The following is a 16,186-nucleotide window of genomic DNA, read 5'->3' as shown; positions in this document are numbered from 1 at the left end:
ATTCATGTTTCACTTTGAAATTTTAATTTGACTTTTTTGGCTCAAAAATGAATTTTCACACTTGAATATTTCTAAAATGAAAATGCTTTTACAATCTTTCTGAATTAATAGGAGATATAAATGTTTAGTGTTTAGTTCAAAAAAACGTTTTGATATTTTAAAGTTAAACGTTTCTACTTTTTTCTGGAAGAACGAATTTAAATAAATATGTCAGTTTTTTGTTGTTTTTTAAGGGTAGTTTGATTTATTTAATTACCTTTCTTTAGAAAAATAAATTATTTTTAAAATACTTTCAAAATATTTGCATAAATTTGAATTCATTTAAAGAGTCTGGTAGATTTTGTGCATTTTTGGAGATTTTATTTTTAAAGGTCCTTCGTCTTTGGACCTTTTTTTTAAAAATCTCATTTAGCATTAATATTAATTTTATTTTTCTAAAATCCCCCCCAAAAGTTAAATATTAGGATTCATATCTTCATACGTTGTGATTTTAAAAAGAGTTTAAAAAAAAATACACCAATTCACACCAATCTGAGTTAAGAAATACACATTTTGACCAGCAGGTGGCAGATTAACATCATTCTTTACTGACTTGTTTTTATTTTTTTGGAAACACATTTTCCACAGAACAATCACAAAAGGATCAAAGTTTGAGTTTTGGAGGTCATTTTCTGCAGAACTTATAACCTATTTTTCTATCTGAGACCAATAAAAGCTTTTATATTTTATATAGATTTTATTTTTCCAGGTCTGAGCCATAATTTATTTTTATAAGGAAACCTGAACAGAGAAAAACAAACTAAGTGCCTTTTTTTAAGTGTTATTTATTCATTTTATACGAACACATGATGCAGTTCAACACTTTCCTTCAAATATCTTCAAATAGCAAGAAAATATAGTCTTTTTTTATTTATTTGGGAAAAAATAAATATACATTTTTATTATAAACAAAATGCACAATTTACAAAGTGGCAGCGTGAAGCTGCGTGGGACGTATTCTTTCCCCCTCACAGCCAATCAGCTTCCTCCGTCTGTCTTCTGCATCCTCCACTCTTTAGTTCTTCTTTTCATCCACAAAAACACGTTTTTACCTCATTAGTAAATGTAACCCTTCGTTCTCTCCTTTATCTGTTAATCTAAACATTGATGAGGACTGTCCTCCTGCAGCCCGGCTTCATTAGCCGATGACGAACATTTTACATCTCCAGCGTTCTCCCTGCGACAGCAGAACCTTCAAACTCGACTGAACCTGCTCTGAACCATCAGGTGCTGATGGTTCTCCTCATCCGGCGCTCCGGAAGGACGCAGTCGAGTCTTGACGGCTTTTAAGACGAGACCGCCGGTCAGGAGTGGAGCAGCATGTGAGACAGGAACCAGAGTAAAAGACAGAACGGAGCGCACGAGCTGCAAAGCGGCGGCGGCGCCGAGTTCGGGTGTGGAGAGGTGGAGGTAGAGGAAGCCGTGTGCCGCGGTGTGGCGAAGACCGCCATGCGCCTGCGCTGCTCCTGAAGGCTCAGAGACGGCTCCACGGTTACGTAACCGTTTAGGATCCGTATGCTGGGCGGTGGCGATGTGCTGCGGAGACACAAAACTGCATGAAATAACTTTATTTATTTTTTACATTTCACCATTTTTAAAGAACATCTCCAATATATATATATATGGTAACTATGGTTGTAGTTTTACTTTCAATTTTAATTTTTTTTGGCTGGGACTGTTCCTTAAACCCTCCATAACTTTATACGTTTATCTACATGGTTCCCATGGAAACAGTGATCTTCTACTTTATTAATTGAGGGACTAGACGTGTTTAAAAGGCTGTAAATTCTGTCACAATTGAAAAGTTACCACAAAGTTCTCGTGTTGAGTTGGGACAAATTGAGACATTTTTTAAAAATAAAATGATCAAATTAAAAGAAAAAAGAAAAACCATTCCAATAAAAATGACATTTTTGAAGCTTTAATTATGTTCTTATGACATCTGGATGGACTTTTGTTCATTGGATTTTTTTAAAGCTTCACAAACATGTCGACAACAGGAGTCTACAAAAAACAGACGTTTTATTGATCTTTGGAAGCGGCCGCCATCTTGAATTTTCAAAAAAAGCGAGTTTTAGTACCAGCTACAAACAAAAACTCGTCCGAGGGATTTTTATCAATCGTTTCCTAATTTCTCGGGCATCATTGGGAAAAAAAGGATGTCATTAGAAGCTGTAGATTTTGAACGGCGTGCAAAAGTGGCGTACTCTTAATGCACGCACATACTTTATTGGAATACAATGAATATTGAATATGTTGATCCCAGGCTGACATTGTAACAATTATTATAGCATAGGATATGAACATGTAAGGAATGTGGGCGTGGTTAACTAATAACCTCCGTTGCTAAGGAAATTCAAAAATTTACTTTTGACGATTCTTATGAAACTAACGTCAAACTGTTTGGAGACCTCAGGTGAACAAAACATAAAATGGTTGCTATGGAGATAAAACCAAAAGAAAATATATAAATGAAAAAGTAGTGGGCCTAAAATTGAACCTTGGGGAGCCCCACAATTGATCTCCAAGACCTTTGAGGAGCATGTATCCAGACTTACATAAAATCTACGATCTCTAGGTCTCCCTTGGGGTTCTGGGGTCATTTTGACCCCACAGGGTGAGATCTTAAAGGGGTCTTGTGTGTCCTCAACTTCCTAATAATTGATTTCTTCACACCAAGCTGCTCACCTGTTGCAGATTCAGGTCAACAGTTTTGCTGCTGGTGTCCTAAGACAGCTCTTTGGTGGAGTTTTGAGTGTGAGGCTGTGGACAGGTGTTTGTTATATAGAGTTCAAACAGGTTCATTAATACAGATAAGGAGTGGAGGACGGAGGATCCTCTTACAGAAGAAAATCTTCTGTGTTTGTAGGTGACCAAATACGTATTTTCCACCAAAATTTGCAAATAAATTCTTTAAAAATCCAAACTTTTCTCACAGTTGAGATATATTTATGGGAAAATCACCTCTTTCATCTTTTTAAGTGGGCGAACTTGCGCAAATGGGGGCTGACTGAATACTTTTTTTGCCCCGTATACGTTTTTTCCCGTCTGAGTTGTCATCTGGCGCCACTGGTAACACTTTGAAAATAGACCATAAGACGATCCGAGAGGAACTTCAGATGAAGAATATCAGCGAAAGCTACAAGTGAACTAATATTGTGTTTTTTCTGCGTATTTAAATTACATTTTCTGTTTTACTGACTTTTTCTTGGTATAATCCTGATCCGTAACCCGATCCTGCTAAATGCGTCTCACCTGTCCCCGATGCGGACCCAGAGGTCGCTGAAAAGGCGGGGCCTCCCGTGGTTACGGTGAACCTTGCGAGGCCGCTTGTGTCGCCCGAACTCCTCCAGCTGGCTCAGGCTGTCGGGGAGCAGGATGTGGGGGGGCTCCTCCTCCTCCTCCGAGTCCCCTAGCTCCGGCTCCAGGGTGGGGGGGGTCGCCGTGGCGGTGGCGGCGCCGGCTGCAGGTGGCTCCACATCTGCTTTGCTGCTGCGACAGGAAACGGAGGGCATGCGGCGGGTTAGTTAATTCTAATCCTTCAGTGAATAAATCTCAGCAGAATCTGAGCGTTCAGAGAAATAAATCTTTAACGCAGCAGACAGGAAATGGGAAATCGTTTTTTCCAGATTTCTAACCTGCTGCTGGTGAATGTTGTTTTTCGGTGGTTTCTGACCACTCGGTTACTTTCTGCTTCCAAGCCGTAACTTCAATCAAGGACATGAAACCGCAGGGAAAGGCTCGCCCTGTTAGCACGTCTCTGAGAGGCTCGATTACCCAGCAGGCAATGCGAGTGACTCTCGCTGCTGCTGAGATTGTCTCCTAAAGTCAACGTCTGACCAAAGAAGACCACCCAGATCCTCCATCTGATGCTGCAATCTTTAAAAAGTCACTTTTTATCCCTCATACTTTCTAGTTTTTCTGTTACTTTTCCTCAAATGAAGCTCGGCTATTTTTATTATGATAAAAAGATTAAATAATTTGTTCCAGAGCACCTCATTTAATATGAATATTTAATATTTAATATACATTTAATGTGAAACATGTTTATTTTTCTGATGATGGATGACATAATGAAGAAAATTAAGCTCAAAATTGCATTTCAGAGCATGAAAAATACAGTTTGCAAAAAATATATACATATATACACCGGTCACCAGTCTGTTGGAGGGCCAACAAACCACTCAGAACATGACCAGAAACAACAGAAACAATTAAACAAAAGACGTTTTACATCCTTAATATGGTTCATTTGTTGATGTGAAGTGAGCTTCAGGGCCACCGTACGAACTTCCTGTACAGAACATTATCTTTGTGTCGGCCCATTAACATATACAGAGATGAATGATGGTTTACCTCTGGTTCCAACCAATGAAGTCAATTCAGTCGCCATTTTTTCACGGTACAGATTTAGCCGTTTTAGGATCAGATGATGTTTTAAACTTTTAAAACCCAAAGCCTAAAACTCAGTGTTTGTCTACTTTTGAATTGTCTGTATTTTCCATATGAAAGACGACCTGCTGCTTATTTGGTATCATTTTAATCAGCACAACCTCTCCTATGTGACTCTACCTTTATTTTGTCATTTCTCCATGTTCTATTCACACACTAGACATAAAATCATGCAAAAACAGAAAATTCTGTCTGTTTGTGTCGGCTCGGCTGGAATCTGCTCACAGGTGGGGGCGTGTCTGTCTGCTCTGTTGCTCGCCTCGTAACAGCGGCGGCTGAGACTTTCGTGGAAAAGTCTGTGATTTTCTGACAATTCCAGTGGTTGTTCTTGAAGTAAACTCATGTCAGACCCCATCCCAAAATAAAATTATGAATGGTTTCCTGTTTGTGGGATTTCTAATAGCGGACAGCTCCATTTCGCTCCGCCCCCTTCACGTGCCACCTCCCCGGTGGTGGGCGGGATTTTCACGGAGAAACGCAGAGTTTCCGTTATTTTATAACAACGCCGGTGGTTGTTGTTGTCGTGAACTCATTTCGGACCCCGTCCCAAAATAAAATTATGGTTGGTTTCCTAATGACAGACAGCTCTGATTGAGGCTTCTGATTGGTCAGTTTATAACTTGAGTAACTGGCAACAAAGAAAATATATGGTGAAAAAAAAATAAAAATTGGTTTAGCAATTAACCCTTTAACTTCCTGCTTATCCAAACAGTGGGAAACATTTGGAAAACACGTTTTTAAAAGTATTGACTGAGTGTTTTAGTACCTGAGGTACGGAGTCCCTAAAGGGAAATGGAAGAAAAAAAATGGAAGTAAAAAAAACAAAAGAATTCTGGTTTATAACAGATGTGCACCAGATAGTAACTAGTGGGCATCAATTAGTATCCAGAATATTTTTTTGTTAATTTAATTTTTAGAAAAAAAAAAAAGTTATTTTTTTTCACAACTTTTAAGTTTTAGAAAAACAAGTTCTACTAAGTAATCAGAACTTTTTTTTTTTAATTCAATATTTTTTATGGAGCCCCTAAGTATTTTTAGAAAAAAAAATCTTTTTTTCATTTCAGTAAATTTTTTTCCTTTATGTCCCTTCAGGAGCTCCGTACCAAGGCAATAAGCAACAGAAAAAACCCACAATTTTATTGTGTTTTCTTTTTCTTTTTTGGGTAGTTAAAGGGTTAATAATAGACACAAAAGCAAAAAGTTTATTCTGACCTGTAGAACGAGTAACAGCTGTTTATTTTTCAATAGACGTCTATGGGATTTTGGTTTTCTGGGACCAGCGGTTACATTCTGTTTGGACCTCCCGGGGGGCGGGGCTAATCAGTCCAGTTCTCTCTATAGACTGTCTTTGTGTTGGCCTTGTGTAGCATTCCACTCCTGCTACGTGCACATCTCTGAGTGCACGTGCGTACGTGAAAACAGGCGGAAGGACAGCTGGCGGCGCTGACGTTTCAGAGGATCCAGTCTGCAAACAATGGACTGAAGTTACCCCCCCATCACCCCCACCTCCTTAAATCTATGGAGTTAGAAGAATGCTAGAATAACATGAAAAAGGGCAACTATGACTTCTGGGTCTGCTCTGGTTTCAGTCAGTTTTACAGTGACAGGAAAGTTCTAAAAACATAATTTTAGTCTTTTCCTGCGACCGTCTGAACCATCGCGGCGATCCTTCTTTTGAAATGAAATGAAAAGACGATCCTCTGTGTCTGCTTACTCACTCTGCGGCTGCTCCTGGAGGCTCGGCCGGCATGTGGACGATCTCGTGACCCTCCTGGGTGAGAATGTCCAGAACACTGTGGTTCCCCAGGAAGTGACCTAACAGCCGACGAGGAGACAAAGGTGACGGGTTCAAGATACGCAACACAAAGCCTTTTCTGACTGTGTGCTGCAAGAATTTGAGTCAATATAACACAAAAGTTTGATAAGAACCTTCTCAGAAGCAGTCATATGCATTTAAAACTGTTTGCTCATTCATGTTGTTACTGACAACTTTTGGGGAACATTTCTGAATTTAAACTGAGAAGCACCAAAAAGTAAAATATATTTAGAAATTTCATTGAAAGCAGAGCAGGAATATGCAGGAAAAGCTACAAAATGAGACGTCACACATGTGAAGCAGAAAACAATCACAAAATATACAGAAGTTAGTCAATAAATACAATTTCAAGTAAAAAAAATGACATTTTTGATACACAAAGCATGCACAAAGAAAATATTTTGTGCGTCCGTATGAGGAGCAGAACACGTTTTAGAACAAATTATAGAAATCTTATTATTGCTGGATATGTATTGTATGGGGCCCCTTATGTGCCAAAATTATGTTTTTATTCCCACTGTCTACTGAACAAGTTTTTTATTCTTCATGTCTGTGTATTTCCATATATTCTAGAGTATAAGTTGCAGTTTTTTTTCATAATTTAGCCATTTATATTCAGTAGCGACTTATTTGTGATTTATTTTTTAAACATAAATTGGCTCACATTTTCGTTATTTTCCCACTAACAACTGGTTGTCCTTTGGCGGTTCTTTCCGCTCATAACCACTAGAGGGAGCTGTAAGTGTGCATCAGTATTTTCTACTAGAAGAAGAAGAAAAACAAACATGGAGGTTAGCCATAATTATTATTCATTTTTAGGAAAATAAGAACCTGATCTGTTTTTACTGTTATCATAACTATAAATAAACTACTTTTTCTTTTATGGCAAAATAAAATTAAGATTTTTTTTCTCAAAACTTGAAATATTTATTATTTTTATCAGAGATTTCACATGACTTCCTTTCAAAATAAAAGACATCCTGTGTCACATAGGATCATCTCAATGCAGGAAATCATTAGATTTTCAATTTTCAGACAAAAACTTCTGCATGTAATGAACTAAATCAGAGCAAATTCAGTGACAATTTACACTTAAATCTTGAATTTGTTTAAAAATAGAAAATCCGACACTCAAAAATCTGTAATGCCCTTCAACTGTTTGTAAACGAGTTGAATCAAGTTTTCTTTTTCCCAAAAGTGCGACTTACACTCCAGAAAAATATATTTTTTGCTCCTTTGACTCATGATCTGGAAAATACAGTTCCTGCTTCTTTGATGATTTCTTTGCATTTGATTTGTGATGTTTCAGCTTGAAATGTTATTTCGTCCTAATGCTCTTATTTAGACTCTTTATGTATCTGTTTATATCTGGATGTGTGTTTTAAAACACATAAAAATAGGTACATTTTCACCTGAACGCACAAATGTGAGTGTGAACACATCGCTGCCTTCATTTTTATAAGCAAAATCTCAACACCTGTTTGCGTTTATTACAGTTGAGTTAATTGACTGTATTTCTGCATTTTAAGGGAATAAAATAAAAACAAAAAACTGCATTTGTCTTTGTCATTGTTGTCAGTTTGGTGCATTTACGACGTCGTCAGGAAAGTCTTTAGCAACCACTGATAACATATAAAGTATACATTTAAAATAGATATATTTGCAAATATAAATTTGAATTGTGTGATCATGCTTTTGCATAATTTAAACTCAATTAAATAAGAGTTCATAGACGTGAATCTGTGTTGGATGTTACCATGTCACACACATAACTACACATGTGTGTAACTGAAGGTGTACTCATTAGAGAGGAAACAGGAATATATTACTTCTACTTTACTAATATAGTATTTCTTTTCACTCCATTTTTATGTTTGTTAACAGACAATAATCATCATCAAAGTTTATCTAAAAGCTGTATATTTGGTTATGTTGCAGTATAATAATGAAGTAGAGTAGTCATGTTTTTTTAAAAACTGTAACATTTATTTTAGTTCTTCCACACTCAAGCAAATATTTTTGCAATCCAACCCAAAAAATGTTAATGAATTACAAGATGCTCCGATACGAATGGATCTTCTCATATTTCCTTCACTCTTGAAGCTGCCAGCGCCGATCGTTTTCTCTTTGATCAGAAATACACGTCACTCAGCCCAGCAATAATCTGAGCAGCCTGACATCAGGAGGAATTCCCATCTGAGCTCGCGCACGTACACGCTCACGCTGGAATCCACACACACAACCGAGCTGCTGTGGCTTATCGACAACACCATGACACAACTCCGTCGAACCTTCTGCTCCCACTCAGACCTCTACAGACGGACGTATGGAAGCTACGCTCACACTAGCGGTAAAGTGGGGAGAGTTTTCTTTGATGACTCAAACATCTGATGGAATAAAAAGAGCTTCGGTCATCTTCTGATCTATTCTCAAAACGTTTTTAATCATAATGATGCTGGTTTTAGGCAGGGTCCCCTCCTCTTATGTGTTTGGGGCATCTGGGATCTTCCTTTGGGGAGGGGTACTGTCATGAGTCTATGCCATGAAATCTGAGATGTTTTTGTCACATGTTTACCCCTCAGCCTCACTATGTTCATGATAATAATAGTAAATTTTGTTTAAAGGGACACTACAGATACCAGCACAAATAAAAACATACATTTAAATAAAGTAAAATTAAATAATGAAGTATCAGATGTTAGTGTTAATCACCCATAGTTGTGTTATTTTAGGAAATCTTCTGCGTATTTAAGTGTTTGGTTTTCATTTTATCATTGTCATCTGCTCTGCTCTGTCACCATTTGGGGTTTTTGTCATGTTTTGGTTAATTTATCACGTTTTAAGTTCCTGTCGACAAGCGTTTTCCTCTGCGTTTGGATCCGCCATGACCGACAATAGAGAGATATAGTATGTCCTTTCCATCAAACTCATTTTGACAGGTGACCTTTGACCTCCACATTCCGATGTGATGACGTAACAATTTGATATCAATTTGATATAAACTTTATATCAATTTGATATAAACTTTATATCAATTTGATATTTAAAATCGATATAAACTTTATATCAATTCGATATCAAATTGTTACGTCATCACATCGGAATGTGAAGGTCAAAGGTCACCTGTCAAAAAGGACATACTATATCTCTCTGACAATAACTGATTGCATTTATGGTAAATGTATGATATTTACTTCATTTAACCTTTTGTGTAGCCGGTAAATGTATTCACCTTTCAACAGTTGGATGGTAATAACAGAAATCCTACCTTCCTCATGGCTAATATTTACTCTTAGTGAAGACTAACCTTCCAGTTTGAAGAACTTTCTGATTGATTCTTGACCGGATTGAATAAAATGCATAAATAAAACCTTTTGTTTGGTTTATAAAGTCGATCATTCAAACCTCCGAGCAGACGCTGGTTTAGAACGAATGATACATTTTTGTGTTTTTGTGAAGTCACTTTCTGTGAAGCTGAAGGCTCCAAACCATCTTCTCCCTCCTCCTCTTCTCCAGCATTCTTCGTCTTCTTTCATCTCTTCTTCCTCACGAGATGTTTGGGCCCAACTGACTGACTGCCTGCTGACAGATTTAACTCGTCTCTTGTCTGTCAGGCAGATATTTCATTAATTTCTCCCAGCCAGGAGCAGAATGGCGTCCTGTGTCGGCCGTGTGTGAGGTCAAGCCCTCCACTGCACACGCCGACTTCCTCTGCTCTGCCATCATTTTTCACACTCCGAGTGAGACCCGTCTTTGTTTGTGTGCACTCCGTCCTCCAAGTGGGCAGACAAGCACATTCATGTATTTTTAATTTTCCTCATGGGAATGCCGGGGGTCATAAACGCAGCGCTTTAACAGGCTGCTGCGCACGCAAGCGACACAGAAGAGCAGCGCCAGGACTTTGATCTGACGCTTAGAGCTGAAAAAAGCCACACATGCATGCAAACAAGCTGTTGTTCTCAGGACCAAAACAACACTTCCTATATTTAAACCTTTGAACTTGAGCTGGAAAAGCTGCATTAGGGTTCAATATGTCAATAAAACAGCACTTTCCAACTGAAACTCTGGGGTTTTGGGGATAAAACGTACTGGAGATTTCCATCCACAACAGTGACATTTGAAGTGTTTGTAGATTTGTGTTTCGTCCACAGACGTAACCGCTTTTGAACGTTTGTTTGAATGGTGTCCAGACGCTAAATCGTGCTTCTGAAAACAGAGCCGTCCTAACGAGCAGATCCAGGTAATGGGATGTCGTCCAGGATGCGGAGGCCACGCCTTCTCCCCGCCCCTCCTGCTTTTGCAGGATCTGATTGGCTGAACACAATGGATTAGGGTAACTCACGATACGATGCGATTCGCGATACAAGACTCACGATCCCGGTGGTATCTCGATATGCCAAACACTGCAATAATAATAAACTATGATATCTAACTATTTTTATTTTCTTCAAAACCTTCTAACTTAAATTCTAAATTAAATTAAATTAAATCCGAACAAAAGAAAACAAAAATACTTTATTGTCCTGAAGAAGAGTCACAGTGTCAGTGGCTGTTTAGCTACATTCACGGACGCACAACTCTGTACAAGACACATCAGAACACAAGACATGGAGAAAAACATATAAAATATTAAAAGTTCTGTTAAGCACCTCCAGGAAGAAGTTGTTTGGACAGTGACTCCATGTCAGAAAAAGTTAAAATCCTTAAAGAAATTTAAAAAACCCGTAAAATATCAAGAAGTTACTGGAAGTACCGAACTTCACACAACTAGATAGAAAATAGAGCAAGTTACTGGAAATGTGTGTCTTTTATCTCATATCTTTCAGCATTAGCAGATGTAATTCACCTCTTTTATGTTTTTAAGTGCTGTTCATTAATTCGTGTTTACGTCTTCACTGTTAAAAAAGATGATAACAGACAATCAGAGTTTGAGTGGACAGACAACATGAAGTAACAGTTAAGATGAAGTAGAGCGCACCGGGAGAGACGGAATAATCCGGTGAACCCAGACACGGTGATGGATTTGGAGGCGCCTCTTCAAAATATATCAACCCGAGCTACTCGCTCAACATCATCCATGTTTTCCTTGATGAAGTCCAGAGAAACAGTGGCGGTTGCTCCGCGGCGAGGGCATCAAGGACATCGTAGGTCAGGCGTTGAGCGGTAAATTTGAATCGGTCAAGAGAGACGACAGACGAGAATTTGATGTGTGAATCTGTGAGTATTGAAAGTTGTTTAAGGTTTAAGTTCATTTATTCTGGAATAATATTCCTGCATTTTATTATTCATAATTATGTTAAAAAGTTATGGTTTTAAAGTTTTAAAACTTGGCATTCTGCTAGCTAATTGGAATTTACTAAGATTTTTTAGGCTGTTTTGGATTTTAGCTAATGTTTCAGCTACATGCTAGCTGTTTTGGCTAACCTACGTTTTTTTGTTACGTTTTTTTTTAATCTAATTTGGCATTTAGCTAATATTTTAGCTAGCTGTCAACTGCTGTGTTTTAAGCTATCAACTTCAGTGCTTTCAGCTATCAATTTCAGCATCTTCAGCTGTTAGCACTAGCATCTTCAGAGGCCAAATTCAGCCTCCAGCATCACACTAGCATCATCTCAGGTAATGCTATGTCTCTAGTTCATAATTATGTTAAAAAGTTACAGTTTTAACGTTTTTAAAATGTAGTTTTAGAGTCTTCAATAAATGTTTATCCTGTTCGTCCCACGTCCTAATGTGTGGTTTGGATTTTGACCCCCTGCTCTAAAACGATACCCTCAGTTGTCTCATTAAGGAAAGGAAGTAAAAAGGAAAAAAAAACAGATCTGCTCATTTTCTCCCCAATAATATTTTTTTCTGTTTATTATGACATGTAACCAATATTTCTGTTACCTGCAGAAGTCTGACTTCAGCTTAAGGGGGCTGAACCGTGTAAACATGTTGATGAATGAAAGAAACTGTTTACTAAAAACTAAATCCATGTGAACCATTTCATCCTCAGAAGTGAAGAGATGGACGGAAGGGAAGGCAGGACATGCGTCCAATCAGCCCCCAAAAGCTCCATGTGGGCGTTTTGGTTTGTAGATTCGGTTTGTCCAGAATCAAAGTCCACGTGGAGATGAAGGAGGGGAAATTTTTGTTCAAGATGTTTCTGAATGTGTGTGTAGGAGTAAAAAGCTGCTAAATTAAAGGAGATACACAAAAGTCCTGGACCACCGTGATCCACAAAAGGAACTTCAGAACGCCTTTTTGTGTTCTGCTTCTGCAGCTGTCCTGAAGGGAAGAACCGGATTGTTTCTGCAATCGTTTCGTACGGCGCCTTCAGGTTACACGACTCACGTTCAAGTGGATACTTTTAATGAAAACTATGGAAGCTAGAGGTGCTGGAAATACAATACATATCGTATAGTGAGACATGTCTCACTATACGATATGTATCATGATGAATGCCATGACTGTACCAAAACTTTTATTTTTTACAATTTTTTAACAGAGTATGACTTGGAAAAAATAATAGTGTAATATACCTTTCATGTTAACAATATGATAAAAAAGCATTTTATTTAATGATCATATTGTTAAGAACTGTATCTCATATTGGCTACAAGTTCCTTTCACACAAGCTAATCCACGCTGCTTTTATTTTGGTAAATTAAAAAATATTTGTTCTTAACGGAGAAAATTTATATTGTCTGACTTCCCCAACAAAATAATAATAATAAAAAAAACTATGAAAGAATGTGCCTTTACCAATAAGGTTCTAAAAGTATGATTGAGAAAATTGTGTTTAATGATCAACTCATTTGACCAGTTTGATATCTTGACACTAAATCACAACGACCCTGAACTGTGACCAATCAGGGCTCAGCTTTCATCCCTTTCATAGCATGGACGTGCCAACTGTTGCACTGAGCCTCTGCCAACACTAGGTGGCAGACAAACGCTTGTAAACAGTAAAAAACACAAAAGAAGAAGAAACTCTTTTCCTGCTGCTGTCTTTCTGCCAACTGTGTGGATACCACAGGTTTAATGTCTTCTTCTTCTTCCTGACCGCTTCGTCCCTTTCAGGGTCACGAGGTTTAATGAGACAATGGAAACATTGGATCCATAAATACAAATTCTGAAAGTTGCTAAATTAATTTTTTTAGTTTTCATCTAATTAAAATTTAAAGCTTACTTAAAATCAGTATTTGATTAAAACTAATATTTTTATTTATAACAAATGACAGAACTTTTGTTAATTAATCCAATGTTTCAGTTTTTACTGTGTACTCAAAAACACCAAAATTTGCACGCACCACGTACCCGGAGGAAAAATAAAACGGGACATCACATTCAGAGAAACTGTTAAACAAATTAATATTGAGGGGCTTAGAACAAAAAATAAAAGTTGGGGATAAAATTTGAGATATCCAAAATAAGTTTTGAAATTATTATGGGATGACCACAGGACCTACGGCGTGGCGACCCAAACGTGAAAAATTGGCGATTTTCACATTTTTGTACAAATATGGGAAAAGAAAATCTTTTGTTTAAACTTTAGTTGTCAGGAGGCATCACCTGAGTTCTGACTGCACTCAATCTCCCATCACCCCAGCAAACAGTGTCTGGATGTCTCCACACCAGACTCTCATCAGTCAATCAGCCACAAGACATTTAAGCACCGCTCAGACCACACACAGTGCGAAGTATTACTTGTGCTTTTCCGCTGGTATACTGAGCATTTCTCTCTGACGTGATCGCCTGATCGCCTGATCGCCTGATCGCCTGATCGCCTGATCGCCTGATCGCCTGATCGCCTGATCGCCTGATCCCCTGATCGGTAACTGACTCTACCTCCTAACCCTGGATTAACACTGATTTAGCTTTGTGGACTTCTCGCTTCGCCTTGCTCCAGATTTTGAACAGCATTAGCGTTGAGCGTTACTCACACATCTTTGACCCATTTTTGGCGGCACTTGGGGGCTGGACTGTTATCGTTACTGGAGCTGCAGATCGTGACGTCAGACTTCTGAAACTGACACGGTTTGACCAATCACAAAATCCAACTGTAATACCTCCATTCAACCTGTAGGGGCAGCACAGGCGATTTTTTTTTTTTTTGACTATATTTTGAAGAATTAAACAGTTTTATTTCAATTTGTCAAGAATGTGTCAATGACCATCAGACAGCACTTTTAAAGTTCCATTTATAGAAGTCAACAGGTTAATAAAGTTAATTTAGGGTTTGGTTATCCTTTAAGCTATAAGTCAACAGAAAATTCTTGCAAATTTCTTTTCCTAATTTCAAAAGTAAAACAGAAAAAAATGAATTCGGCAATTATGAAAAATTACTGCTAAAGTTCTTAAAAAAAGAAGAGTCAGCTTTACTGACACGCTGTGTTCCTCCTGGATCACTGAAAAAGAGGTTCGATCTTCAGCAGCTGGAGAGAAACGCTCCGTTCTCGCCGTTCCTCTTCCTCGTGATGACTTCATTTCTTCGGTCTGCCTCCCTGCACGACATTAAGGTGCTGTGACTGACACGTGCTGACAGGTGCTCGTGTCCAAGTCCTGGTTGACGTTCTGGTGGAACGCAAAGATCAAGAGAGCTGAGGGATGGGATCCAGAGGCCGACCGCAGCATGAGTCGGTCTGACACACAGCCATGTTGAAGAGGCTCAGAGCTTCATTCTGCGAAGCTTTAAAGTGATTCGCCACATTTAAATATTTTGACTGCAGCTTGCTGTTCCAGCTTTTACAGCTCTCCCCTTGAGATGAAAAGAAAAAAATGAGTGGAAACACACAGAAGTACAGACAAAATGGAAGTAGTAGTATTAAAATATTTAATGGAACTCGCCACGGTTGTTTATTTTGGCCGGCTGAGCGGTGGCCTTCAATGATGGACTGTCATGGAAAAAGCGACGGCATCCTCGGAGCCATAAAACGCCTCTTCTGTTTAACAGCCGCCTCATTTCCTTTCATCAGCTCGTTGGTAAATATCCACGTCTGCAGGATTTAGACTCAATTGAGTTTCTTGACAGCATGGAGAAATCAATAAAATGTTTTGTTTAAACACTGGTGTCTGCTCTTTGTTTTTCAGTATCCGAGCTCGCTGCTGGCACGTCTAACACATTCTTCTGTGAGCAGTGAACCAGAGCAAGCCTGATGAAATGTGGCTGTGTTCTGCACGTCTGAGAGGTTCTGACTCGTCTGCTGCTCTGTGTGAGACGTCTCAGATCAGAAGTCTCTCAGCATCTACGGCCGGCTGCTTTTCATTCTTTCCTTTTACTCCGGGTCTGATTTACACCTGGGACGGCAGGTGAAAGCAGTTACGAATGCCAGCGGTCCCTCGGAGCGAGCCGTGTTGTTCTTCACTGATGAGAACTTTCTCCTTCCTCTAAATGTTTAAAGGGCAGATTTGAAAACACAGCATGGAGCTTCCTGGAAGTTGAGAAGATCGACTTTCAGCTGCAAATGGAGTGTGTAGTCTTTAATCGAGTTATCGAGCAGCACTGATTTCATTACTGGGCGGAATTCAAGGACGAGTTTCCATAAATATTCTACTCTTGAAACTGACTGAGTTCACGTTATCACGAATGAACAATGGTCGGTGCGATCATGACATTACTGAACCCAATTTTTGTCTTAGTCCAGAAGTGTCAAACTCAATCGCACGAGGGGCAAAAATAAAGAACACTCTTTAGGTCACGGGACGAACAGGATAAACATTTATGGAAGACTCTAAAACTACATCTTTAAAACTTTAAAAATTTTACTTTTTAACATAATTATGAACTAGATATTTAGCATTACCTGCTGATGTTAGTTGGAGTGCTCTAAGCTGAATTTGGCCGCTGAAGAAGCTGAAATTAGTAGCTGAATAAGCTGAAGATAATATTCAGCTAAA

General features: G+C 38.6%; 1 protein-coding gene across 2 annotated transcripts in view; it reads right to left on the bottom strand.

Moving 5' to 3' along the window:
- Window positions 1-788: 788 nt before the first annotated feature.
- trabd2b (TraB domain containing 2B) overlaps window positions 789-16,186 on the bottom strand; it is an 84,409-nt gene continuing 69,011 nt past the window's right edge. The window contains exons 5-7 of one of the 2 annotated variants that reach the window (XM_024278290.2): window positions 6,210-6,306; window positions 3,295-3,528; window positions 789-1,575 (exon numbers count right to left, since the gene is read on the bottom strand). In XM_024278290.2, the coding sequence (XP_024134058.1) occupies window positions 1,344-1,575; window positions 3,295-3,528; window positions 6,210-6,306 (563 nt within the window). In that variant the 3' untranslated portion in view covers window positions 789-1,343. Of the gene's footprint in view, window positions 1,576-3,294; window positions 3,532-6,209; window positions 6,307-16,186 lie in introns of both variants that reach the window. The other variant, XM_024278289.2, reaches the window with a different exon arrangement.

Source organism: Oryzias melastigma, linkage group LG4 (genome assembly GCF_002922805.2).
Source record: "Oryzias melastigma strain HK-1 linkage group LG4, ASM292280v2, whole genome shotgun sequence".
Classification (NCBI taxonomy): domain Eukaryota; kingdom Metazoa; phylum Chordata; class Actinopteri; order Beloniformes; family Adrianichthyidae; genus Oryzias; species Oryzias melastigma.
The sequence above is the reverse complement of the archived record's forward strand: the minus strand, read 5'-3'. Positions and strand labels throughout refer to the sequence as shown.